At 38.8% G+C, this 26,178-nt stretch overlaps 1 protein-coding gene across 1 annotated transcript; it reads left to right on the top strand.

Moving 5' to 3' along the window:
- The first annotated feature begins 16,199 nt into the window (after positions 1-16,199).
- On the top strand, positions 16,200-19,316 carry LOC115949604. Its single transcript, XM_031066884.1, has 2 exons — positions 16,200-16,613; positions 18,334-19,316. Exon 2 carries the CDS (start codon positions 18,336-18,338, stop codon positions 18,819-18,821), a length of 486 nt encoding a protein of 161 aa, XP_030922744.1. The 5' UTR covers positions 16,200-16,613; positions 18,334-18,335; the 3' UTR covers positions 18,822-19,316.
- Positions 19,317-26,178: the final 6,862 nt, after the last annotated feature.

Below are 26,178 nucleotides of genomic sequence, written 5' to 3'. Positions count from 1 at the left end.
ACCACGTCATCGGAACCTCCCACCATCAGATTTCACTCGACATCTGCCACCGGCCTCCACACGCCGGCGTCCACAGCTACTTCACATCTCCCTCGTCTCCCTCACGCCTCTATCTCCCTCATCTCCCTCACGCCTCACGCTTCCATCACTCTCTCTCACAGACTCACACAAAGCTTCCATCACTCCCTCTCACACACAGCAGCCTTCATCAGTCGACATCTGCCACTGGCCTCCACACTCCGACGTCCACACGCCGGTGTCCACAGCTACTCCACATACCCCACAGCCCACATGTATTCACTGTCATGCCTCATAGCCTCCACTCCACACAAATCTGCCTTTACTGCCGCCTCCACATGCTGGCCTTCACACACCGGCCTCCTCACGCGGCTTGATCTTTTCATTTTCATGGTGACCACCTCTCTTTTTAATTTCTTGATAACCCTCTCTCTTTTTTGTATTTTGGGTTTTGTTTAAAGTTTAATATTAAATCAATGCTATTTTCTGTGAATTTGTGATTGTGATTTTGAGTTGTTATTTTCTTATTGAAAAATCGATAACCCCATGTGATGTTGAGTTGTTTTTTTTTTCCTTTTGTGACTGTGAGTCTGTGATGTGGACTGAAACTGAAAACCGACTGAAATCGAAATACAATCGAAATCGACAGTTTTTCAACTATTTCGGTCGGTTTCAGTTGGGAATTTCACAAACCGAAAATTCGGTTTCGGATCGAACCGAACTGAACCGATTACAGCCCTACTGCAATGCATGAATTTTATATTTTATAGTGCTTTAGAGCATCAACATCAGCAGTGCTAAAATAATATGCTATTTTGATATATAAAAAAGTCACTTTATCTATTGTAATATGCTATTTTACAATTCACCTACATTATATCTCTTACTTTTAATACATCATCATTAAAAAAACCAAAAATAAAATCAACCTTTTATTAAAAAAAAAAAAAAAACTTATCACACAAAGTAGAACACATGTTAAAAAGGAAAAAAAAAAATCAGCCACAAAATGAGAGAAATGACATATGAGAGAAGGGGAAAAAAAAAAGAGTAAAAAAATAATAGCATATGGTGTTATTATATTACTGTAAGGACTCAATTTGTAACGATCCCTAAGGAGTATTGGGTTCGAACGTTAAAGGCCCAAACAATAAAATTTGTAGAGAGTGGGCTAAAAGGCTAGGTCTTGGTTATCGGATAGTAGTTAGTCATGGTGTTCATGATGATTGCATAGAGGTCAACTGTGCTTGCCCAAGAAGAGTTTCTCTCCAGCACGGCCTGAGTGGCTCTGATCATTGGACCTTGTCCGAGGAGTTTAATGTTCTTATTATTCCTTTTACACTAGGTTACAATGGTCCAAGAGACGATACATAATGCTCTTGTTTTTCTTTCCCCCCTCTCCCCCTTTTCTGGCGTGGATGAATTCTTACATTATATAGCCCCTCTCAGTTGATCCTGACCTTCCATCTGTTGATCAAGCAGGTAACTACTCGAGTGCTTGTCCCATCAGCCGTCTTCCCCCACTTTCTGTTAGTTGCAATAACCGAAGCCACACTGTTCAGGGGTCTTTTCCCATCAATGTGGCCAGGACATTTGTTAGCGCATTCAATGCGAAGGTGACAACTTTTCCTTGAACTGCTCCCACACTATACCCTCGTGCGAGTTCTATTGTACTCGTCTTTTCTTCTGGGAGCGCTTTGGGGGCTGCCTTTAATGGCGTGTCGTTCTTCCCTTCTAGGTTTTGGGATGCCGAGGACAGGATCGTCCTCGGCTGCATTTCTAGGCCATTTGGACTTTTGCCGCATGTCCTCGGCAACGTCTCTCCTCGGCGAGGGCCTTGGGCCCTAATGTATAGTGGGCCGGGGTCACAAATTCTCTGATCCCATAATAGCCCCTCAAAATCCTGCTGTCCGGCTCCTCGGACGGAGAGGAGGGTTTTGATGACATCAGGTCTCTGTCATGGCTTGTCAATCCTTGTCATCTATCAGTACTAGAGCCTCTTCGTCTGCCCGAGACACGTTCCTGGCGCCTTGGCATATGAAGCGCGTCTTCATTAAATGCGGGCGGCTCTGTGCTCCCCACGTTCAACGGTGCGATGGTAATCCAACGGTGGAGATTTCCCTACCTTTATGAGCGGGAAAATCCGCATAGTTACTTTTGATGGGAGGTATAAATAATTTTTAGAACCGATTTGTCTCTTCACTTTCGCACTTAAGTGTTCTAGCGCACATATCCTGGGTTCAATCAAACTTCCATCCAAACTCAAGTCTTTCTCTAGCATAAAAAGCCCGTCCGAGGAACTTTTCCTCCTTTCTGTAAGTTTTCTGCTCTCACTAACTCGTGCTTTCTCTCTTCTGGGTTTATTTTTCTCTTGTTCCTCTTCTTCTCCCGTCATCCCTTAAGTCTATTTAGCAGTTTCTAGAGATGGTTAAATTAAGAGAGTTGGTTGAGACCGAAGAGGCGATGGAAAAATTCATCGCCGATTGTAGGATACCTCCCAATGTGGGTTTGAGGTATTGCAAGGAAGGGGAGTGACATCTTAAGAGAAGAACGGGCGAGGTGGTGATTCCCCTTCTCGCCTTTATAGAAGGGGGTGTGAGAATCCCCATGGGGCCGGTAATGAGGAGTTACCTTAGGCATTTCCGATTAGCTCCCACCCAGTGCACTACTAATGTGTTTAGGATCCTGGGTTGTGTGGACGCCTTAAACGAAAAAATGGGGCTAAGACTAACCCATTATGATGTAAACTGGTGCTACAACCTCTAACATTTGAGGGGCAAATCCTATTACATGAAGACGAGAGACGACAGGGTTCGGCTAATCCAGTACCTCCCCGAGTCCAACAAAGGATTGAACAAGGACTTTCTTATTGTATCTAGGGAGTGGCACGATGGCCTTCCTTGCCCAATTGTGGAGGGAGAGCCAGGTGGGGTGTAGAGAGTAGGAGGGGGCCAATCTCTTGCGCTGTCTTAATTTTGTGTAGTTCGGTTACTAACTATGAACGTGCCTTCTTTTTGCAGATCCACATGCCTTTCACCGACACTTTCATCTGATCAATTGGGAGGATTTGGAAACCGTTCTCAAGGCGGCGGTTTTTGTAAACGAAGAGGACGGTCAAGTCAGAGCCGCTCACAAAATCTTAGGGTACGATCCTATCCAGAAGTCATTTGCCGCTCCGAAGCACATGATCAGAGCTAACGATCCTTGACTTCAGAAAATCACTGTAGTCGAGCATGGGTTTTTGATCTCTGAAGGATCTCCTGTCCTGGAGGGCATCCTGTTGGCGGGCTCTTCTCCATCCTACCAAGTAGTGGAGGACGAGGGTGATTTAGGTCTATCCGAAGAGGGGTTCGGTGTATTTGATCAGGCTGATCCATCTGAGAATCCTTTCGGTGACCTGGGTGACCCTGATTTGTCCGAGGCGGAACTGTTGTCAGTGGGAACATTTTCTCTGGCGGAGATGGGTGTTAAGAGGAAGCCCCCGACCAGCTTGTTCGACCTGCTTGAGAGCCAGCCAGGGAAGGGTGTACAAGGAAGGTCATAATCCAATGTTCCAACTCCCCCACCACAGCCCCAGCCTGTCCAGACTAGGTCTTCTCCTTCTCAGTCGCAGTCACAATCTTTCCGATCCAAACTTCCTACCCCTCCCCCATCCACTCTGCCTCCTCGGCCTGAGCCCACCGACCCAAAGAGGAAGAGGAGTTCCAAGGGTAAGGAGCCAATGGACAAGGGGAAATCCCCTTCCTCTTGAGAGGAGGACGAAGCCCCGCGAGCTCAAAAACAGTTAAAGATTGGGCATCAAGGCCAGGGGAAAGGGGTCGATGCCTAATCTGCGTCCAATGCTTGGCTTCCTGCCCCAATGCTCCACGGGGAGCCTTTGATGGAAGATGCATCCATGAGGAGCTTCTGAGATGGCAAAGGTGCTTATGTGGCTGATGAGTTGGAGAGGACCCTGCTGCTCCCCACTGACATGACCGAGTTGAAGAATATGAGGATGAAGAAGGTTTTCCTTAGCATGAAGAGGTACCTGGGCATGGTAAGACTCCTAATACCTATGAATCCGTTGACCTTTGCTCCTAGATTTTCATTCATAATGTGTTTGTTTCAATTGGCAGGCCGTTCAGGCCACCTATAGGCTGGAGAATGAGGCTAAATGGCAGAGTAAGTCCGCAGAACTTGATCGTAATAAGCGTATAGAGGCTGCGCGAACCCTTAAAAATTTCGAGGCTGACCTCGCGAGGGCCAGGGAGGAATTGAAGGAGATGACCAAGGCCAGGGATAGCGCTAAGGCAGGCCTGGACGGTGCCCAAAAACAGGCCGAGGACCAGAGGAGGTGCCTGCTTGCTGCCGAAGAGCAATTGGAGATAGTCAAGGAGCAGATCAGTGATTTAAAGAAGAAACTGACCGAGGCAGAGAGGGATAAAGACGTTGCAGAATGGGCTAGGGACGAAGCCTTGAAGGCCAAGACAGAGGCTAAGTTTGCCAAGACGGAGGCCGAGACCTCCAAGGACAAGGCCGAGGATGAGGCTTACGATGCGGGAGTGGCCGATACCCAGGCCACCCTTAAAGCTCAAATCCCTGGTGTATGCAGGCTATACTGTTCCCAGGTTTGGAATGAAACCCTCAAACGAGTTGGGGTGGAGGCTTCGTCCGACCTGTGGAAGGCGGAGAAGGTGTACTATCCTCTGGCCATCCGTGAGACTGCCTCCGCCAGCTCCGAGGCTGTGAGCGCTCCACAGGAGACTGAGGCTGCTCAGCCAGAAGCTGCTCAGCTCATTCTCACTTCTGACGAGTCGACTAAGGGAGGAGAGCTTTATGGGGTGACAGAAACACCTGGAGGTCTGAATCCTGATATGCCTCAGGAGGCTGCCAAGTCCACAGTCAGTGCTCAGATCTCTGATTTCGAGGAGCCGGCCCTCTTGGTTCAGTCCTTTCAGGCCATTCCCCTTGCTGATGTCTCCAAGGGCCTTGAGGCTAATCCTGCTCGGCCTCCCCAGGAAGGGGATGTCTCTCAAGGTCCTGAGGCTAATCCTGCTCAGCCTCCCCAAGAAGTGGCCAAAACAAAATTGAAGAAGTAGGAGCCCTGGCCAACTTTTGTATTTGTTTCTAGTTTAGCTGTTAATTAGTTTCCCTTTTGTTTTGAGGACTTTGGAATTTGCTTGTAATTAAACTCTTTGACCATATGTATGAAATTCATTTCTTCCTTTTTCCTTTAAATTATATGTTCATTGCCCTTGCCAATATTTACTATTGCTGCGAATCTCATGGTTTTTGAACTAGTTATCTTAACATGTATGAATAGTTGTGCATATGATATATTTGGGATCATACCCCAGAATTCTAACTTACCGCACCCATGGGGCGTTGAATTTGTGTCTAGACATACTTCTAGGGAGCTAAAGGCATCGTCCGAGGTGCCGAGCGTGGTCTTGGGCCGTGTCTGGTACTTAGATTTTCTTGGAGTATCTAGTTTCCCCATAGGTTTGAGTCCGAGGACCATGCAAGACCTTAGTTCTGTCTAGCACTTTCTTTTTGTAGTAGTTGGTTTCCCCATAGGTTTGAGTCCGAGGACCATGCAAGATCTTGGTTCTGTCCAAAACTTATATTTTCTTAAAGTAGTTGGTTTCCCCATAGGTTTGAGTCTGAGAACCATGCAAGACCTTGGTTCTGTCCAAAACTTATATTTTTTGAAGTAGTTGGTTTCCCCATAGGTTTGAGTCCGAGGACCATACAAGACCTTGGTTTTGTCTAACACTTATATTTTCTGGTCCCTCGGGGATTAGCCCCTTGGCATATGTGTGGGGCATAAACTTTATGTTAGAAGCCCCTAAAACTGCCCGTGCCACTAACATTTCGAAGTGTAGCCCTGAGTGGAAGCTGTGTTAGGGCAACAACCGCATGCTGTTGGAAATGATAGAGGGGCTTTCGCATAGCTTGCACCACTGCCAAAGTTATTTCTCTTGAGGGGCCCTCGTTGACAGGGGCTTGATCCTTCCATAACTAACCCCCGCCTACGCCAACGCACAAGCCTCCCTATAAACGACGCCAATTGTAAGGACTCAATTTATAATGATCCCCAAGGAGTATTGGGTTCGAACGTTAAATGCCCAAATAATAAAATTTGTAGAGAGTGGGCTAAAAGGCTAGGCCTTGGTTATCAGACAGTAGTTAGTCATGGTGTTCATGATGATTATACAGAGGTGAACTGTGCTTGCCCAAGAAGACTTTCTCTCCGGCACGTCCTGAGTGGCTCTGATCATTGGACCTCGTCCGAGGAGCTTAATGTTCTTATTATTCCTTTTACACTAGGTTACAATGGTCCAAGAGACGATACATAATGCTCTTGTTTTTCTTTCCCCCCCTCTCCCCCTTTTCTGGCGTGGATGAATTCTTACATTATATAGCCCCTCTCAGTTGATCCTGACCTTCCATCTGTTGATTAGGCAGGTAACTACTCGAGTGGTTGTCCTATCAGCCGCCTTCTCCCACTTTTTGTTAGTTGCAATAACCGAAACCACACTGTTTAGGGGTCTTTTCCCATCAATGTGGCTAGGACGTTTGTTGGTGTATTCAATGCGGAGGTGATAGCTTTTCCTTGAACCGCTCCCACACTATACCCTCATACGAGTTCTATTGTACTCGTCTTTTCTTCTGGGAGCACTTTGGGGGCTGCCTTTGATGGCGTGTCGTTCTTCCCTTCTAGGTTTTGGGATGCCGATGACAGGATTGTCCTCGGCTGCATTTCTAGGCCATTTGAACTTTCGCTGCATGTCCTCGGCAACATCTCTCCTCGGCGCGGGCCTTGGGCCCTAATGTATAGTGGACCGGGATCACAAATTCTCTGGCCCCACAATTACCATCATGATGCTAGTTCTCTTATAGCAGTGTGAATCGCCTTGACTTCCCAGTGAAGTAACATAGTGTATTTTACCATCTTGTTGGATTAGATTTTATTTTAGTCCTTGAAATTTAGAAGTTTCATTTTTAGTTCCAAAAAAATGGCAAACATACCAAGTTAATCCTTCCATAGCCTTGCCAATATCATTATTGCTTATATAGCAGCAATTTCAAAAATATGGTGTTTTTTTAGAATTTTCCTTTTTTCTTTTTTTTCATGAAACGAATTACAAGACTTGCAATCTACTCCATGAAAATGTGGTCAAAAGATTTGTTTAGCAAGAAACATTTGTTGTACAGAAACTGTTTTACATACAATTTAAAAAACAAACTGAAATCGTGACTTCAAGTCATGGTTTCTGTTGTTTTTTTGGGGTTGTGTAGTTGCTTGCTCTTCCTCTATATTCCCCTATGTTCGTTGTAACTCAACAATGGCTCAACCTCTCAGTTTATGAGATCCTGCAAATAGTTTTATTTAATTTTTCCTCCTAAGCTCTCGTTTGGGAGGAGGAATAGAAAGGAATGAAGAAAATATTTTTAAAATATTCTTCCATTCTCTTGTTTTGGAGTTTTAATGGAGAGAATGGAAAATTCATTCCTTTATTTGGAAGTTTAAGTGGGAGGAAATGGAATGGGTAGGAGGGAACACTCATTCCTCTCTATTCCCTTAAATCTTAAATTTTCATTCCCTTTGAAATTGGGAGGAATTGGAGGGAATGGAATTAGAATTAATGAATTTTTTACTAAGCCCTCGTATAGGAAGGAGGGAATAGAATGGAATGGAATGAAAATGAATAAAAAAAAAATAATTTTAAAATATTCTTCCATTCCATGTTTTGAGAGTTTTAATAAAGGAAATAAAAATTTCATTCTCTTGTTTGAGAGTTTAAGTGGGAGGAAATAGAACGAGTAAGAATGAACACTCATTCCTCTTGGTTCTCTTGAAATCTCAAATTTTCATTCCTCTCGAAATTGGGAAGAATGAGAGAGAATGAAATTAGATTTAATGATTTTTTTACTAAAGATTATGTCTTTTCTAGTGATGATTTGATATTTGTGTGGATGGCACAAGGATATGTTTGGTCAAAGGCATATTTGGAGATGGAAGTCATAGCAAAAGAATATTTTGAAAATTTAGCCATACGTTCTTTTTTCCAAGATTTTGAGAAAGATGTGAATAATGGCAATATAAGAAGGTGCAAAATGCATGACATAGTGCATGATTTTGCACAATTAATGTCAAAAAATGAATGCTTCACAATCAATAGTGACAAAGACTTGGGATCAAATTATAATTATGCTCACCATTTGCAGTTAGAAATTCCCATAGAAGCTTAATTTCCTAAGTCCATTTATAGTGCGAAAAATCTACGCACCCTCATTTTTTTTTTTATATCAAAGTCATTATGACTTATCTAATTTATTCCAACATTTTAGATATTTAAGAGCATTAACTTTAAATTGTGGAAATACTTTGTTGAAGGAACCTCCGGATGCGGTGGGAAATTTCATACATTTAAGGTATCTTAATTTAGTTAAATATAGTAAAGATAGATTGCATGAAACCATTTGCTATCTGTGCAATTTACAAAGTTTGAAAATTACAAATAATAGCGACAGGTTCAAAGAATTACCGGAGGGAATGGGTAAACTAATTAAACTAAGACATTTTATTTTGGATTCCAAGTTTGGGTTAAATGTAAAGTTTCCAAAGGGCTTCGGGAGATTGATTTCTCTTTGAACCATAAGTCATTTCAATATAAGCGGTGGATCTAAACTAGAAGAATTAAAAAATTTGAACCACCTTCAAGGGACTCTTCAAATAAATGGCTTAGGGGGCACATAAAATGCATATGAGGCTAAGAATGCACAACTTAAGAAGAAGATAGGCCTTCTTACTTTGGTCCTAAGGTTTAATAAATGGAATGATGAGGATAGAGGAAGGAGGAATGATGCATTAATTTTGAATGCCTTAGAGCCACCTCTAGACTTGGAATATTTACACATTGATGATTACTTGGCCATCACAATGTTTCCTAATTGGATGATTTCTTTGACCAAATTGAAAAAAAATTATATTCGAAGTGGACTTTTAAAGTTTTTGCCTCCTTTGGGGAAGCTTCCGTTCCTCGAATCTTTACACATAGAGGACTTGAAAGATTTGGAGAAAGTGGGTGCTGAATTTTTGGGAATAGAATCCAAAAAGAAGAAAGATGATAAAATAATAGTATTCCCAAATTTGAAAGATCTCTCCTTTGAATCTTTGCCCTGGTGGGAAGAATGGATTTAGATTGGAGGAGAAGAAGAGGAAGAAGATAACTATATCACAATAATGTCCCGTTTTCAATACTTGAATATTACTTTTTTCCCAAAGTTAAAGTCATTGCCAGACTTCCTTCGTACAACTCCATTGAAGGATTTGGTGATCTATCGTAATCGGATTCTCCAAGAACGTTGCAAAAGGCGGATAGGAGAGGATTGGCCCAAAATTTTCCACATCCCAAACATCAAGATTGATTGTAAGAATGTGCAAAAAGATGGGCAAGAAGTTGATAAATTTAGAGGTAACTTTTTCTGCTTCTTCATCTTCTCATTTGGCTTATTCTTTTATGGTCCTATTAACAAGTATCTTTAGGATTAGGGGTGTCTAGCTAGAATTGGACCCGATCCAACCGACTAGATCCGACCAGAACCAACCGATCCATGAGCTCCGGTGGTCGGCGGCGGGTTGCAAAGCCCAGAAACCGAGTCCGACGGGTCGGATGGCGGGTTCTCTCCTCTAAAACCCGCCTCAACCGACCCGACCGGAGCCTTAACGAAATTCGGCGAAATAAGAATTTACCGGCAAGTTTTTGGTCAAAATACCTCAGATTTTTATGAGATTTGGGTCGGATTTAGGGAGATGTCACCGAATCTAGTGAGATCTCAGCCAGATCTGGTGGAAATCTCACCGGATCTAGCGAGATCTCACCAGATCCGGTGAGATTTCCGCCGGATTTGGCGCATTTTGGCCTGAAATTAACTATTTTGGCTGGATTTTCCACCGTGGACGGTTTCGACTGAACCGACTGTGTTTCCGGTGCAAAACCAACCACTCCAATCCGACTCTCTCACCGGTCGGCGGCGGGTCAGAACGTTCTCCACCCGAGTATTGCGGGTCGGTTTCGAGTTGGGCACAAACCTGACCCGGACCGACCCGTGGACACCCCTATTTAAGACAATTGTTAACAAACCATTTTAGAAAAGTTTTGACACAATTTTTATGAAAAATAGAAAAAAAAAATTGTTAAAATATTAATTGTTTTTTTTTTTTTCCTTTTCTTATAAAAACTTTCCTAAAGTAATTCACTAACAAATACCTTTAGGGTATCCGGTAACATTTCTCTTTCTTTTATTTTGCAAAAATATATCAATAAAATATTCTCATTTTCTGGCAAAAAATCTCAGGGGAAAAAATTATTAACAATGTAGGTAACTGAATTTTCAGGTTCTCAGTAATTTGAATTAGGCGATTTATATATTGTTGTATGCACATAACTAGCATATATAGCTAGCATGTGGTTCCTTATATTCGATTAGCTTGTGATGTATACAAAATTGCTTAATGGGTTCAATATAATATCCACAAATAATTAAGAAAAGAAAAAGGGAAAAGAGGTTGGACCTTTTGTTTGACTTATCAAATGAACATATCACCAAATCTCACTCTGGTAAGCCCACCATTTGCAACATTACAGAAATGTGGGAATGTGTGTGAGATTATCTATTTGAAAAGAAAAAAAAAGTACCAGAATGAATCTTACTGAAATTTTATTAGTGGATTTTTATTGTTTTGCATATGGCCTTATTTTTTAATATTTCTATTTATATTTTATTTTGAATGACAAATTTTCCTGTGCCTTTTTCCCTGTGTCTAAACTTTATTCCTTCTTGCATCTCATTTTATTTTGCCTTTACAAGTGGGTGCAGAAAATGTTGTCCAATTTGTAAAAAATTGTGTGATTTCCATCAATGTAACATTGTTATAAATGTCAAAAAATCATTGCCAAGTGGTGATATATGTAGTCATCAAAAAAGTGGTGATATATATATATATATATATATGACTTTAAAAAAATTTTAAAGTTTGTTGTTGTTGTTGTTTTTTTCTTTTTTCTTTTTTTATAATTTTTTTTTTTAAGTATATGCACGTCTTCTCATTAATCTTTTGTCAGAAGATGGTTTTTCTTACTGCCATGTCAATCGGTAAAAAGCCTCATGGTAAATGTTTATTTTGTCGGCTTCATTTAAACCAGGCAACAAATTCTAGAATGAGGCAAAGCATATTTTGTTCTCGAGCAAATTTCACATATGGATGCACTTTTGAGAAAGACCTGCAGAAGAAACTTTCATTGTTGCTGCAGTAAAGCTTGCATACCGTATGACAGGACAAAATGGTCTTATGCCATTTTCATTCAAATTATATAGCCTTATGCCCCTCTTCCCAAATTAATTAGAGAAATGCCCCTTTTTTGTAACTCGATTTTAAAAAATCGACTTAAAAAAAAAAAAAAAATTTTGGAGCCCTATAGTGACGTTTTGTAACCCGATATCCATGAAATCGAGTTATAGGAAATTTTATTTCCTATAACTCGATTTCATGGATATCAGGTTACAAAACGCCACTATAAGTCCTTAAAAACGTCATTATAGGTCCTTAAAAACATCACTATAGGGCTTAACTCGATTTTGAGAAAGTCGAGTTTCAAAAGAATGACATTTCCCTAATTAGTTTGGAAAGAGGGGTATAAAGCTATATAATTTGGGTGAAAAGGGCGTAAGGCAATTTTGTCCCCGTATGACATGTGAAAGATGAGGTAGGCACTTCACCATTTGCAACACTTATGCAATCTTCTCTCCTTAACTTTAAGGGCTTGAAAGCATAGTTGTTATCATCAAGTTTTACTGTTAGAGGTTCAAAAGTTTGAAAGAGATGCATGCAGATTTCTTTTCTTAATAATTAAATTGTTTCATGTCAATGACAATGGGGAAGAGTGGGATGTTATCACCAAGGCCAGAGGAGATAATTTGATAGACACATGTTTGTTGCAATCTTTCGGAATTGACATCATAAAAGAGTGAAAAGGAGAGGATTGGACCAATCTGAAAATTCCCCATAATTCATCATCAGTATGAACAAAAATATATGATTGAAGCCATTGAACTCTTGTTTTGATTAGGCACTTAAATATTTTTTCATCTATACATAAAAAAATAAAATAAAATAAAGGTACAAAAGTCCTGTTAGAACTTCAAAGATGATGAAACAAGCTTAACCTGTAAGTTGTCCATCTGATATGGTGACATTATGAAAAGTGAACTAGTTAATTTTTAATAACAACTTTAATTTGTCTTCCATTTCTAATTTTTAATTCTTGAATTTTTTTTTTTAATTCAACAAGGAATTATTTTTCATAAAGAAGAAAGTGGGAAGCCATCACAAATATAGACCGAATGGACCGAAGCAGAACGAATAGACTGAAGCAAACAGATGGACCGAATCAGATTGAATGGACCGAAGTAGACCGTAATGGACCGAAGTAGACCAAAGGGACCAAGTGGACCAAAATAGCAACTGTAATTACAAATAGACACTGCTTTACACTCAGTTGCAACGTTTGGTATTTGCAAATAAATATAAAAGTTCAAATTGTTTGCTATTGTTTCAAAACATCAAAACTGATGGTGACTATTTGCATAAAGAGTTAATGGCCTTTGTTGTTTAGTTATCATGTCTTTCTTTTGCAGCCCAATTGCCTATACTATTTGCTGGGTTTGTGGCTTCAGCCTTCCTGCAAAATCAGCAGCATTTTTTTTCAAAGTACCTGAACCATATAAACCCTGGGTTTTGGTAGATCGGTTCTGCATATCTCATCTAGTACAGGTACCTATTTATTCTTCTTCTTCTTCTTTTTCTCATAAGGTGCTTCCTGTTAGCTTTTTCATATTATCTAAGAATAACAATACAATGTTTCATTGAATGAATGGTCCTATATCCAGCATACAGAAAAAATTACTAGAATTTTCAATATATGCTGTACTCCTTATTGAGAATTGGCTAGAATTGATGGGTGAGAAACTGAGAATCAAACACCAGAATGATCTTGGGATGGTTGGAGGTTAGAAGAGCTTTAACATTGAGAGTATAATTGTTCTTTTATAGAAAAGGGCAATAGAAGAGAAGTTTGCCCATTATGGTCAATTGGAAGAATCATTTTGATTTTAAAAGTAAAAAAATTTCCATTGGATTCACTCTAATAAACCTGTAGTTGAAACCTTTATATTTCTCAAGCTTTACTCATAAGTATGTTTTTCTATTTTCTCCCCTTGGTCCCAAATCACTGACCTCGTTTGTAAAACTTATGCAGCCTAAACCTATTGTTAAGCAAGGATGCACCTCAAATCGCCATGTACAACATTCTGGTACAAGATAGCTAATTGAGAAAGCTCCATCGGTAGAATGGCAAAACTCTATATGGTAGAACAACAAAGCTCCCCTTCTCTCCTCCTTGAAGCTTTGTCCTTGTTCACGAAGCTCTATACTCAATTCTGTAGGGAATTAACACGAAATTCCCAATTTGTGAGACAAAAATAGAGAAAACACGTGCTAAAGAAAAAACAATCACATGCACAAAACAATATTTACGTGATTCAGCAATTTGCCTACGTTTATGGAGTTGCAGGGATTTTACTATTATCAAGGAAAAAAAATACAAAGTACAGCAATACAATTTTTCTCACTCTCAAAAAACGACAATAACAAACCTAATCACCAAAACATCGTTTTCTACATCCTGCACACAGGATTCACAATATGCTACAAAACAGGCCAAAAAATTTTCCCAAGGGCATTGCCCCCAGACCCCCAGGAGGCTTGTCCATGAGCGCTACGGCTTGGCATGTCGACTCAAGCCTCCACTCCATGGACTAAGCCTCAAAAAATCTCCTATTAAAAACCACGCAATATAATTCGGGTCGGGTCGTCAACTGAATCAAACATAACTAGGCTTTACAAAGCCCAACAAATTCATAGATGCAAAAATGCTTATAGATGAAGAAACATTGTCAAGTGAAATATTGTAGCTGAAAGAGGCGCTGGATTCTTAATAATCTTGAATCAGCCATTTTGCTAAAGGTTAATCAACAAGGTGGCTTTAGAAGCAGGTTGTTTATATGTTTAAGTTGTTCGATTGAGTTGCACTTTTGTGTGGACTTGCAAACAAAAAGCCCAAATGGCTAGTGCACTAATGTTAGCTTGGTTCATGAAGGATTTAAGCCTTGATGTTGAATGTAAAAAAAATGTGTATATGTTTTGAAAATTTTGTGTACATTGAATATATACAATTGTGTATATTGAATGTACATAATTGCGTACATTCTTTGAGAAACTGTGTACATTGAATGTACAAAATTGTGCATATTCTATAAAATAAAATTGTGTACGATGAACATACAAATTATGTACATTCTTTGAGAAATACATTAAATGTACATAATTGTGTATATTCTTTGAAAAATTGTGTTCATTCTTTGAAAAATTGTGTACATTAAATGTATAAAATTGTGTACATTTTTTTTTTAATAATCATCTACGTTGAATGTATAGAAGGTGTACATTCTTGAAAATTTTTGAAAGTTGATATACAAAATTAAGTTAATTTTTTAAAGGTTTGTATATTGAATGTATAGACCTTGTTAAGAAAAATGACCACACATGAAAAAATTGAGTACATTGAATTTACAAAATATTGTAGGTTGTTTAAAAAATTGTGTACATTAAATATACAAAATTATGTACATTTTTTGAAAATTTGCATACATTGAGTGTACAAAATTGTGTATATTGTTTTAAAAACTATGTAAATTGAATGTACAAAATTGTGTAAATTCTTAAAAAATTATGTACATAGAATATATAAAATTGTTTACATTCTTTGAAAAGTTGTGAACGCCAAATATATAGAATTGTGTACATTTTTAAAGGTATGAATACTGAATATACAAACCTACATTCTTAATAATTTGTGAGGAAAAATGACCATACATGAAAAAATTGCATATGTTGAATTTACAGAATTTTGTAAATTTTTTAAAAAATTGTGTACATTCTTTGAAAAATTGTGTACATTAAATGTACAGAATTGTGTATATTATTTGAAAATTTGTGTACATTAATTATATAGAATTATATACATTCTTTGAAAGTTTGTATACATTAAATGTACAGAACTATCTACATTTTTGAAAAATTGTGTGTTGAATATATAGACTTTTTTTTTTAGTTTTTTATTTTTTATATAAAATAGAAATTCTACTTTAACCTAATCTAAATGTATATGTGTGTGAAGCTCCCTTCTGGAGACTTGAACCCCGACCCTTGCCCTTGACACCTCACAAACACTTATATTTGTGGAATAACCATCGCACCAAGGGTGTGCAATCTTGTGTACATTCTTTTAAGATTTGGATATTAAATGCACAGACCTTAGACTCACGGTGATTTCTTAAAAAAATTGTACACACATAAAAAAAATTTGTATGTTGAATATACAATTGTGTACCTTCTCTTACAAATTGTGTAAATTAAACATACCAAGTTATATACATTCTTTGAAAAAATTTGTACACTAAATAAACACAATTATGTGCATTTTTATGAAAATTTGTATAAATTGAATATACAAAATTATGTAGTCTTTAAAAAATTGTGTACATCACTATATCGAATGTACATAATTTTCTACCTTCTTTTAAGGTTTGGATATTGAATCTATAAACCTTAAAATAATAAAATATCTGTTAATTTTTGAAGAAAAATGCCCGCACATAAAAAAATTGTATATGTTAAGTAATATTATATAAAATTATGTATATCTTTTAAAAAGTTGTGTCGATTGAACATATAAAGTTATGTACATTGTTTGAAAAATTGTATGCCTTCAATTTATAAAATTTACATTTTTTTGAAAATTTGTGTAAATATATAGAGTTGCATATTTGCGATTAAGGGGGTGTTTGATAGTGTATTTTAAAAACAACATTACATATATTTTCATACACTTTTTCACTTACACATATTTCTAAAAAATACAGATAACGTTACTATAACAATATTACCAGGCCCTAAAATTCCAAAAACTTATTGGTGTTTTCGTTTATTGGTCTTATGCTTTTTTTTGTTTTTGTCCTTTCATTAAAATTGAAAACTACAAGTCGTTTATCTAAGTTGTTATTCTTTTTTCGATTTCCCTTGGTAATCCGGTAATCCTCTCACTGCAGTTCACTACCACCAAGTCGCGAGAAAGAGAATGAGGCAGAGCTAGAGAGAGAGAGACAGACAGATACAGTGAGACAGAGAAGATGAAGCAAACGACAAAGTTGAACGTGATTAGGTCAGGGATAGTGGTGATAGGAGCCTTAGCCTTTGGATACCTAAACTTCCAACTTGGGTTCAAACCATTTCTTGAACAAGCTCAAGAAACCCTCCAAAAATCTGACTCTGACCCCTCCCAACAAAACTAAACCACAATCTTAGCTCTCTTTTGCATTTCTTTCTTTTCCTTTTTTTGAAAAATAAATTTGGGGTTCTTTTTCTTATACTCTGTGTTGTTCTGAGCTACAGTCTGTTTGGATTAAGATACAAGTAGAGAAAAAAAAAAGGTATGGTTCATTAACCCATTATTACTCTCTTATTTCTTAGTGGGTTTTGGTATTCTATCTATTTGTTTGTAGTATATATCAGCAAGATTGAATTTTGTGCTTAACACGCAAATTCCAGAATTGGGTCTGAGGTTAAAATATAGATTGAAATGTAGGGTGCCCAAAAAGAAGAAGATAGGACTGTTTTTAAGCCACTATCATTTGAATTAATTGATTGAGATTTTTAAAATATGGAAACTTGGACACATTATGAAATAATTTTCAATGCCATGTTGACTGCAATGCATATACTACTTTCAGTCTATTTGTTGGTTATATATATCAACAAGATTGAATTTTGTGCTTAACACACAGATTCTAGAATTGGGTCCTTTTGAAAAGAGGTTAAAATTTAGATAGAAATGTAGGGTGCCCAAAAAACGAAGATAGGACTTTGTTTAAGCAACTATCATTTGAATTACTTGATTGAGGGTTTAAAAATATGAAAAGTTGGACACATTTTGAAATGATTTTCAAAGCCATGTTGACTGCAATGCATGAACTATATTCAATCTATTTGTTGGTTATATATATCAAGAAGAGTGAATTTTGCGCTTAACTCACAAATTCCAGAATTGGGTCCTTTTCAATTGAGGTTAAAATTTAGATAGAAATGTTGGGTGCCAAAAAAAGAAAAAAGATAGGACTTTGTTTAAGCCACTCTCATTTGATTACCTAATGGTAATGGAGGTTTTAAAAATATGGAAACTTGGCCACCTTATTGTGAAATGATTTGAAAAGCCACGTTGATTGCAATGCATGAAAAATAGTGCTTTGTGCTTTAGCAGTGTGAACCCACTTAATTTCCCAGTGAAGTAAACAATACCAAGTCGGTCCTTCCATAGCCTTGCTAATACAATTATTGCTTATATAGCAAAATTTGACAAAGCCATGTGGTGCTCTGCTATATCACTATAACAGCAAGGTTGCAGAAGGACTACCTCGATACATTTACCATTTTTTGAGAGCTAAAAGAGAGCTTTTTAGGGCATGATCATAAACTACTTATCCCATCAGGGGTGAATGCCTTTGGATTATTTGGCAACTGGTTTTGGCAATAGGGACATTTGCCCATAGGATTTACTGGCTAGAGGTGAATCCAAAGGGATCTTCTTTAGAAAGGTTCCCTATGTTATTAAAGAAAGAAAAACAAAGGAGGAAACATTCAAATTTTAGGGACTAAACTAGAATCTGACCTAAATTTTAAGGACAAATCGTATATTTTTAACTTTTGTTTCCTTTTCCCTTCTATTTAATATTGATGACATTGGTTTGGATAGTTGTTCTTGTTCAAACTCTGACTTCCGTATTATGCATGGGTTTTTTACTTAATTTAGTGCTACATTTTGGCTTAATTATGATCTTTTTCATATCTTTTGTTGCCAAACATGCAATGCTCACATGAACACCTGACATTTTTTCACTCTGTTTGCATCATAGTAAACATAATTGTAGCAGTTTCTGCAAAACCCATGTCATTGATTTGTACTTTCTGGATAAAGTTTAATGTTTGAGCTCAATGAATAATGGCAACCACAAAGTTTCTATTGGTTTGTAATGTTTGTCACTTAGGATGCTATTTGTGTAATTTGAGGTTATTTGGTGGGGGAAAATGACTAACAAACTAAGATAAATGTTACATTTAGTATGGTGATGTAACTGTAATGAAATCTGTGTGTTAGATGGATTGGCAAGATAATTTGGAAGATGATGAAGACGAAAATTGGGTCTCAAATTGGGATCGGAGGAGACGAATGGCTGTGGCTCAAGTTCTTTGTTATGTGACATACGCAATGTATGTGCGTCATGTATATTATGATAGGCACCTTGTTGATCAGTATGCAACATCTTTGAACAATAAAAAACGAAAGGCTCCAGGGGATGATGTGTGTACGAGAGAGTTTGAAGGTATAAGGGACGCAATTAAAGATGTTGCAGAAGCAATCAGGGAGGGAAATGATATTATAAAGAGAGGTCAATCTCTTGTTTACTCGGAGGAAGAAGTTTTTGCAGAGTTGGTGAACATGGGTTGTGACAAGAACTTACGGTACAAGGCCTACACTTTCCTGACTCAAGATGCTGCAAGAGTTAGGGCATTCTTTGGTTGCCCAACTGATGAGCGCAAGGATTTTTTGCTACAGATGATGTTCTCTCCCCAGGATCTTTGATGAGCTTATGTTATGGTTGATGGGACAAGTTGGAATTTCTGTGTGATGTTATATAGTTGTTTAATTTTTGGATGGTTGGGTCTCAGTTTTCTTCTTCTGTGTTTGGGTTGGGGAGAGGTGGGGAGGGGAGTGGAGATGAGATTACTTTGAATGTTATGGTTTGGAATGGATGATTTGCGTTTCATTCTATTTGCTTTTCTTTTTGATCTTCAACAATGACTATGGAACTCAGTTTAGTCTCAACATGGTTGTGGCTTTGAAACTCACTGCCTAGGCTGCCCCCCCCATCCCTGCCCCTCTCTTTGGGTGGGGACAGAAATTGTTGCTTATTGTTTTACCTGTCCATTAAAAATTGTCAATGTCATAAAATGTTCTTTTTGTATGTAATCTAACCTTTCTAGAAATGCTTCATATAAGTGAAGACAATTTCAAGTTGCATTATTTGTGCTTTCTGCCATTGTTGATACTGTCCATAGAATCTCCTCATTTTACTTATTATTGGGTGTATTGTCATTATGTTTAACTAAATAGATTTATTAATTCACTAAACTGCTATCCGTGTGCCATGTTTGTTCAATTTTGATCGAGGACCAACATCTAGCACAAATGGTAATTAGAGAATTATTGTTGTTTCTTCTACATGATTCTCAGTCGTGATGATGAACTTGCACTTGCCAGTTGCATGTATTGTTGAGTTTGGCATATAATTTGAAGATATTATTGGTAAGGTCTAAATGCACCTAGCTTTGTGGATGAGATACTTATTCAGGTTTCCTGGAGTCATCTATTTGAGAAGTCTAAGAGGTACTTGTCAATTGGTGTTTGCAGTGGTTACTTATGGTTGATTTGTTATCTTTGGCAATTAATACAAAGAACAAAATTGACCGGTGCTTAAATCATGAAATGGTCACTGTGAACAACATGCATGTAACCTTGTCAACTTGCATACTAAATGACACAGGCGGTGCAATTGTGTGGCACATGGAAATTCCTTACAATCTACTTCGAAAGTCTTGATGGAAAATTATGAGTAAAAAGGTGATTGTCTTAAAGTTAGAGAATAAGGGAAATATTTTTGATACTGTCCACAGAATCTCCTCCTTTTATTTATTATTGGGTGTATTGTCAATTGTCATTATGTTTAACTAAATAGGTTTATTAATTCGCTAAACTGCTATCCGTCTGCCATGTTTGTTCAATTTTGATCGAGGACCAACATCTAGCACAAATGCTAATTTGAGAATTATTGTTGTTTCTTCTACATGATTCTCAGTAGTGATGATGTACTTGCACATGCCAGTTGCATGTATTGTTGAGTTTGGCATATAATTTGAAGATATTATTGGTATGGTCTAAATGCACCTAGCTTTGTGGATGAGATACTTATTCAGGTTTCCTGGAGTCATCTATTTGAGAAGTCAAAGAGGTACTTGTCAATTGGCGTTTGCAGTGGTTACTTATGGTTTATTTGTTATCTTTGGCAATTAATACAAAGAACAAAATTGACGGGTGCTTAAATCATGAAATGGTCGCTGTGAACAACATGCATGTAACCTTGTCAACTTGCATACTAAATGACACAGGCGGTGCAATTGTGTGGCACATGGAAATTCCTTACAATCTACTTCGAAAGTCTTGATGGAAATTTATGAGTAAAAAAATGATTGTGTCTTAAAGTTATAGAATAAGGGAAATATTTTTGATACTGTCCATAGAATCTCCTCATTTTATTTATTATTGGGTGTATTGTCATTATGTTTAACTAAATAGGTTTATTAATTCGCTAAACTGCTTTCCGTGTGCCATGTTCGTTCATTTTGATCAAGGACCAACATCAAACACAAATGCTGATTATAGAATTATTGTTGTTTCTTCTACATGATTCTCAGTCGTGATGATGAACTTGCACATACCATTTGCATGTATTGTTGAGTTTGGCATATAATTTGAAGATATTCTTGGTATGGTCTAAATGCACCTAGCTTTGTGGATGAGATACTTATTCAGGTTTCCTGGAGTTATCTATTTGAGAAGTCAAAGAGGTACTTGTCAATTGGCGTTTGTAGTGGTTACTCATGGTTGATTTGTTATCTTTGGCAATTAATACAAAGATCAAAATTGACCGGTGCTTAAATTACGAAATGGTCGCTGTTGACAGCAAGCATGGAACCTTGTCAACTTGCATCCTAAATGACACAGGCAGTGCAATTGTGTGGCACATAGAAGTTCCTTACAATATACTGCGAAAGTCTTGATGGAAATTTATGAGTAAAAAAATGATTGTGTCTTAAAGTTACGGAATAAGGTAAATATTTTTGAATGATCTGTTATTGGTTCTTTCAGCAATATTTCATGTGAAAATATTTGACACGGAACCATAACAGCTCTGGCTATAGCCATTTCCATTGTCATCAGGATTGTCAATGTCATTTTCATATAATTTGCTTTCTATATGTAAAATAACCTTTCAAGAACTGCTTCATATAAGTAAAAAAACCTCCTGTTGCACTATTAGCACTTTCTGCCATTACTGATACAGTGATACTGTCCACAGAAGTTCCTGATTTTGCTACTTTTGGGTTTATTGTTACTCAGTTTACAAGCATCTTGTTTCACTAAACTGTTCTTTTAGTTATGATTCAGGACAAACATATGACGTGTAGAGCATCAATAATTACGTCGTATATCGAATATATGCACCCTCCTTCTTACAATGCGAATATCCAATGCTTAGAGCATAGATGCTAATTAATGGTCTCTTGTTACTTGTTTCTACATGATTCTAAGCTGTGATGAATGACGTGCTCAAACCAGTTGTATGTGTTATCGATTACTTTATATCATTTTGCAGATATTTGTGGTAGCATCACGGATGAGACACATATTCATGTTATCTAATGGCACTAGACAAGTCAAAAAAGAGAGGTAATTGCCAAATTGGCAGTTTGCAATGATCCCTGACGGATCATTGGCCATTTTTGTTGAATAATACAAAGAAAAAAACTGACTATGGTGTCTTCCTGGATCCCGCTAAATAGTCACTATAGAAGACATGTGACCTTATCAGCTTGCATAATAAACGACACATGCAGTGTAAGTATGGCCCATAAAAGTTCCCTTGTAACTTGTAAGCTACAATAAAGGTCATAAAGGAAAATTATGAGCCCAAAACAAGATTCTTTTTTTTTTGAAATGAAACTCGAGATTTTCATTAAATCTGAGATTGAAATACAACAAGGCAGAAAACAAAGCCAACACTAGCACTTTGATCTATCAAGTAAAAGCAGGTTATGAAGCCAAGGGGGCTCGGACCCAATCCAGGTTTGAGACATCCCAGCTTTTCTAACATAATGAGCTAGCTCATGTGCCACTTTGTTGTAGTCCCTTTTCAGATGCAGAACTTTCCAGCTCCTAAACTGATTAAGCAAATTAAGAATACCATGAATAACGGGTCCCATAATTCCATGGCAAGATCCAGAGTTCACGGCATTGACAGCAATAAGGGAATCTGATTCAATAAGAACCTGAGGAAGCTTCTTCTCAGCTGCCAAAAGAATCCCAGCCTCAATTGCAAGAGCTTCAGTAGTCTCCACATCATAGGAAGCATTTAACAAAACGCCTCTAGCAGCAACCATAATACCTCTACAATCCCGAATCACAACCCCAACACTAGAACGTCTGCCATCATTAGTTGTAGCTCCATCTACATTTATCTTGAACATGTCTGGCGGTGGGGCTGCCCATCCTACGCCAGGGGGCTGCTGCCTGAGGAGGTTTGCTGTTATAGCACCCTTATAGTCACACCGAAGCCTTTGGGCATAATCCCAAACCTGAAAGGGTGTGAGGCAAGGCTGTTCATGCACCACCTGGTTCCTGTTGTACCAGATTGACCAAGCTGTGACAAAAAGGATCTCTAAATCCATATCTGTCCCCTTATCCATAATTCGCAAAGCTATATCTGTGATATCCAAGTTTCCTTCTCCCAAATTTAATGGACAAGTCTGCCAACTCCACCAAACCTCCCAAGCCTTACAACAATGAACTAATGCATGTTTAATGCTTTCCGGACCCTTTTCGCATAATGGACATAAGCCTTCAATTCTGACCCCTCTGTCTTCCAAGTTTTGTCGAGTAGGTAGACCATTCATACAAGCCCTCCAAGCGAAGACTCTGATTTTTGCAGGAAGTTTCAATTGCCACATCTTCTTCCAAAGGGGGGTTCTATAGTCTCCATTTGAACTCTCAGCTTCCACAGTTTGATCCACCAGCGCTAAAGCCACATAATATGCACTCTTGACAGAAAAAACACCACGTTTGTTTCCAATCCAGCCAATGGTATCCTCAGGTAAGTTAAAGCTGAGGGGAATATTTAGGATGGTTTGGGCTTCGAAGGGTAAAAATAGGGAATGGACCACATCAGCTTTCCAACGCCTTGTGTCCTCATCAATGAGGGAAGAAACCATAGGGAAATCATCAAAGAGTCTTGGTGGGCTGCAAACTCTATATGTAGTTGGGGTGGGGAGCCATTTGTCCTCCCAAATGTGTATAAGTTTCCCATTTCCAACTCTCTACCTAGAACCCCTCCTTATGACCTCCAAGCTGTTGAATATGCTTCGCCAAGCATACGAGGGATTGCTTCCAAGCTTCGCCCCTAAGACATCTCCAAAGGGGTAATATTTTGCTTTGTAAATGCGAGCCACTAAGGAAGTTGGGTTCGAAAGGAGACGCCAACCTTGCTTTGCTAGCATAGCTAGGTTGAAGGCTCTGAGATTGCGAAAACCCATCCCCCCTTGTCTCTTAGCCTTGCACATCTTTTTCCAGCCAATCCAAGCCATCTTTGTTTCTTGGTTTTTCTGACCCCACCAAAAATTCCTCATCATCCCTTCCAAATCCTCACAGAGACTTTTAGGCAGCAGGAAACAACCCATAGTATACGTGGGAACCGCTTGCGCTACTGCCTTGATAAGAATTTCTTTTCCTCCCATTGAAAGCATTTTTTCCTTCCAACCCGAGAGCTTTTTCCCCACCTTTTCTTTGATTTCAGCAAAGACTTGTGTTTTGGACTTTCCTATTAGAGATGGGAGACCCAGATACTTCCCATGTCTTGTATTTTGCATAGTTCCCAAGATGTCCATCACTTCCTCTTTCATGGTGGAAGATGTATTGTGGCTGAAGAACACGGAGGATTTATCCGTGTTCACTTGCTGACCCGAGGCAGCTTCATACTGCTTAAGCATCTCCACCATTTTGCCGCATTCCAGATTCTCAGCCTTACAGAAGAGTAGGCTATCGTCGGCGAAGAATAGATGAGTTACTTTCGGACTACCTTTGCATACTGATATACCAGTGAGGGCGTTATTGTTGTTTGCTTCTGCAATGAGTGCTGAAAGGGCTTCCGTGCATAATAGAAAGAGGTAGGAAGAGAGCGGATCCCCCTGACGCAGCCCCCGGGAGGGAACTATGCTGCCATGTGCTTCCCCATTGATAATTATGGAATAAGAAACCGTGGTTACGCATCTCATAATCCACCCTATCCATCGCTCATGAAACCCCATTCTTCGCATTACCTCCTCAATGAACTTCCACTCCACCCGATCATAAGCCTTGCTCATGTCCAGCTTGACCGCCATAAATCCATCTCTTCCTTCCTTTTTATGATCCAAATAGTGCATTAGCTCGAAGGCCACAAGGATATTATCTGTGATCAGCCTCCCTGGTAAAAAAGCGCTCTGATTTTCTGAAATGAGTTGTGGCAAAACTACTTTGAGGCGGTTAGCAAGAACTTTAGAAATAAGCTTGTAGGCAACATTACTAAGGCTTATGGGCCGGAAATCCTTCATTCTGGTAGGTTGTTTAACTTTTGGTACAAGAGTGATATTAGTTTTGTTTAATTCAGACATGGGATTATCTAAATTAAGCACATTAAGTACCATACTAGTAACATCACAGCCTACAATATTCCAATATTTTTGATAAAAAATAGCTGACATACCGTCGGGGCCGGGAGCACGAGTTGGGTGCATTTGTTGAAGAGCTATTCTGACCTCTTCTGCAGAAAAGTTTTGAACCAAGCTGTCATTCATTTCTCCAGAGACTTTGGCTGGAATAAGGCTTACTACTTCAGAAATTCGGGTTGGGTTTGTAGTAGTGTAGATGTTCTTGAAGTAGGAGATAGCCGTGGCTGCAACACTTTCTTTGCTCTCACACCATATTCCATTCTCATTCCATAGCCCTAATATAGTGTTCTTTTTTCGCCTCTCTGATGCACGGTTGTGGAAGTATTTTGTATTGCGATCACCCTCTCCCAACCATCTAACCCTTGATCTCTGCTGCCACCACACTTCTTCTCCATCTAGTAATTCATTTATTTCTTTTCTCAACCTATTGATTTCAGCTCCATTCTGCCCTTCCTTATCCTGCACAGTCAGCTTGTGTAGAATCTTCTTCTTTTCTTCAATCTTTTTCGGTATATGCCCAAAGACTCCCAAACTCCAACTACTCAAAGCACTGGAACATTGCTTAAGCCCTGCAGCAAGGCCACTCGGAGTACCAAGGTTGGAGCCACTATTCCACACATCCTCAATTACATCTTTGCAGTCAGCCCTGGTCGTCCACAAAGCCTCAAAATGGAATCTACGTTCCTTACTTCGCCTAAAGGAACTAGCCTCAGTTAGAAGAAGGGGGCAATGGTCAGATGTGGTATCTACAAGGTGGTGAACTTTGATGTTACAAAAATGCTCAAGCCAATCCAATGTTGCAAAAGCGCGATCAAGCCTCAAATAGACCCTGTCCACTCCTTCCTGTTGGTTGCACCAGGTGAAATCCGCTCCGCAGTATCCCATATCTTTAAACCCACATCTATTGACAACTCTTCGAAAACTCTCCATTTGGTTTTGAGACCTTGGAACACCACCCATTTTTTCCTTTGATGAGAGAATTTCGTTAAAGTCTCCAAGACACAACCAAGGCAATTTGTACTGGCGGTTCAACGCATCAAGAAAGTTCCATGAATCCTTTCGATGGTGGGTTTCAGGATGCCCATAAAAACCTGTTATTCTCCACTGAAATCCAGCCCCTTCCCCAGTTATCACAGCATCAATATGATGCATAGAGTAACTCTTAATCTCAAGGTTCACCTCCCTTCTCCAGAGCATTGCCAAACCACCACCTTTCCCCTCCTTTTTTACATAGAACCCGTTTTCAAAACCAATTTTCATTCTAACCTTTGTCATACCTGCATTTTTCTTCTTTGTCTCCGTTAAGAAGACAACCATGGGATCCCACCGCCGCACTAACTCACGCAGCGCACCAACTGACCGGGGGGTCCCAAGTCCCCGGCAGTTCCAGCACAAGGCGA

Source organism: Quercus lobata, chromosome 6, assembly GCF_001633185.2.
Source record: "Quercus lobata isolate SW786 chromosome 6, ValleyOak3.0 Primary Assembly, whole genome shotgun sequence".
NCBI lineage: Eukaryota > Viridiplantae > Streptophyta > Magnoliopsida > Fagales > Fagaceae > Quercus > Quercus lobata.
Note: the sequence above shows the minus strand (reverse complement) of the source record. Positions and strands in the feature narration are given on the sequence as shown.

Bases quoted from the DNA above. Each gene is read 5' to 3' on its own strand.
- LOC115949604 (XM_031066884.1), top strand. From the start codon at position 18,336: ATGGATTGGCAAGATAATTTGGAAGATGATGAAGACGAAAATTGGGTC.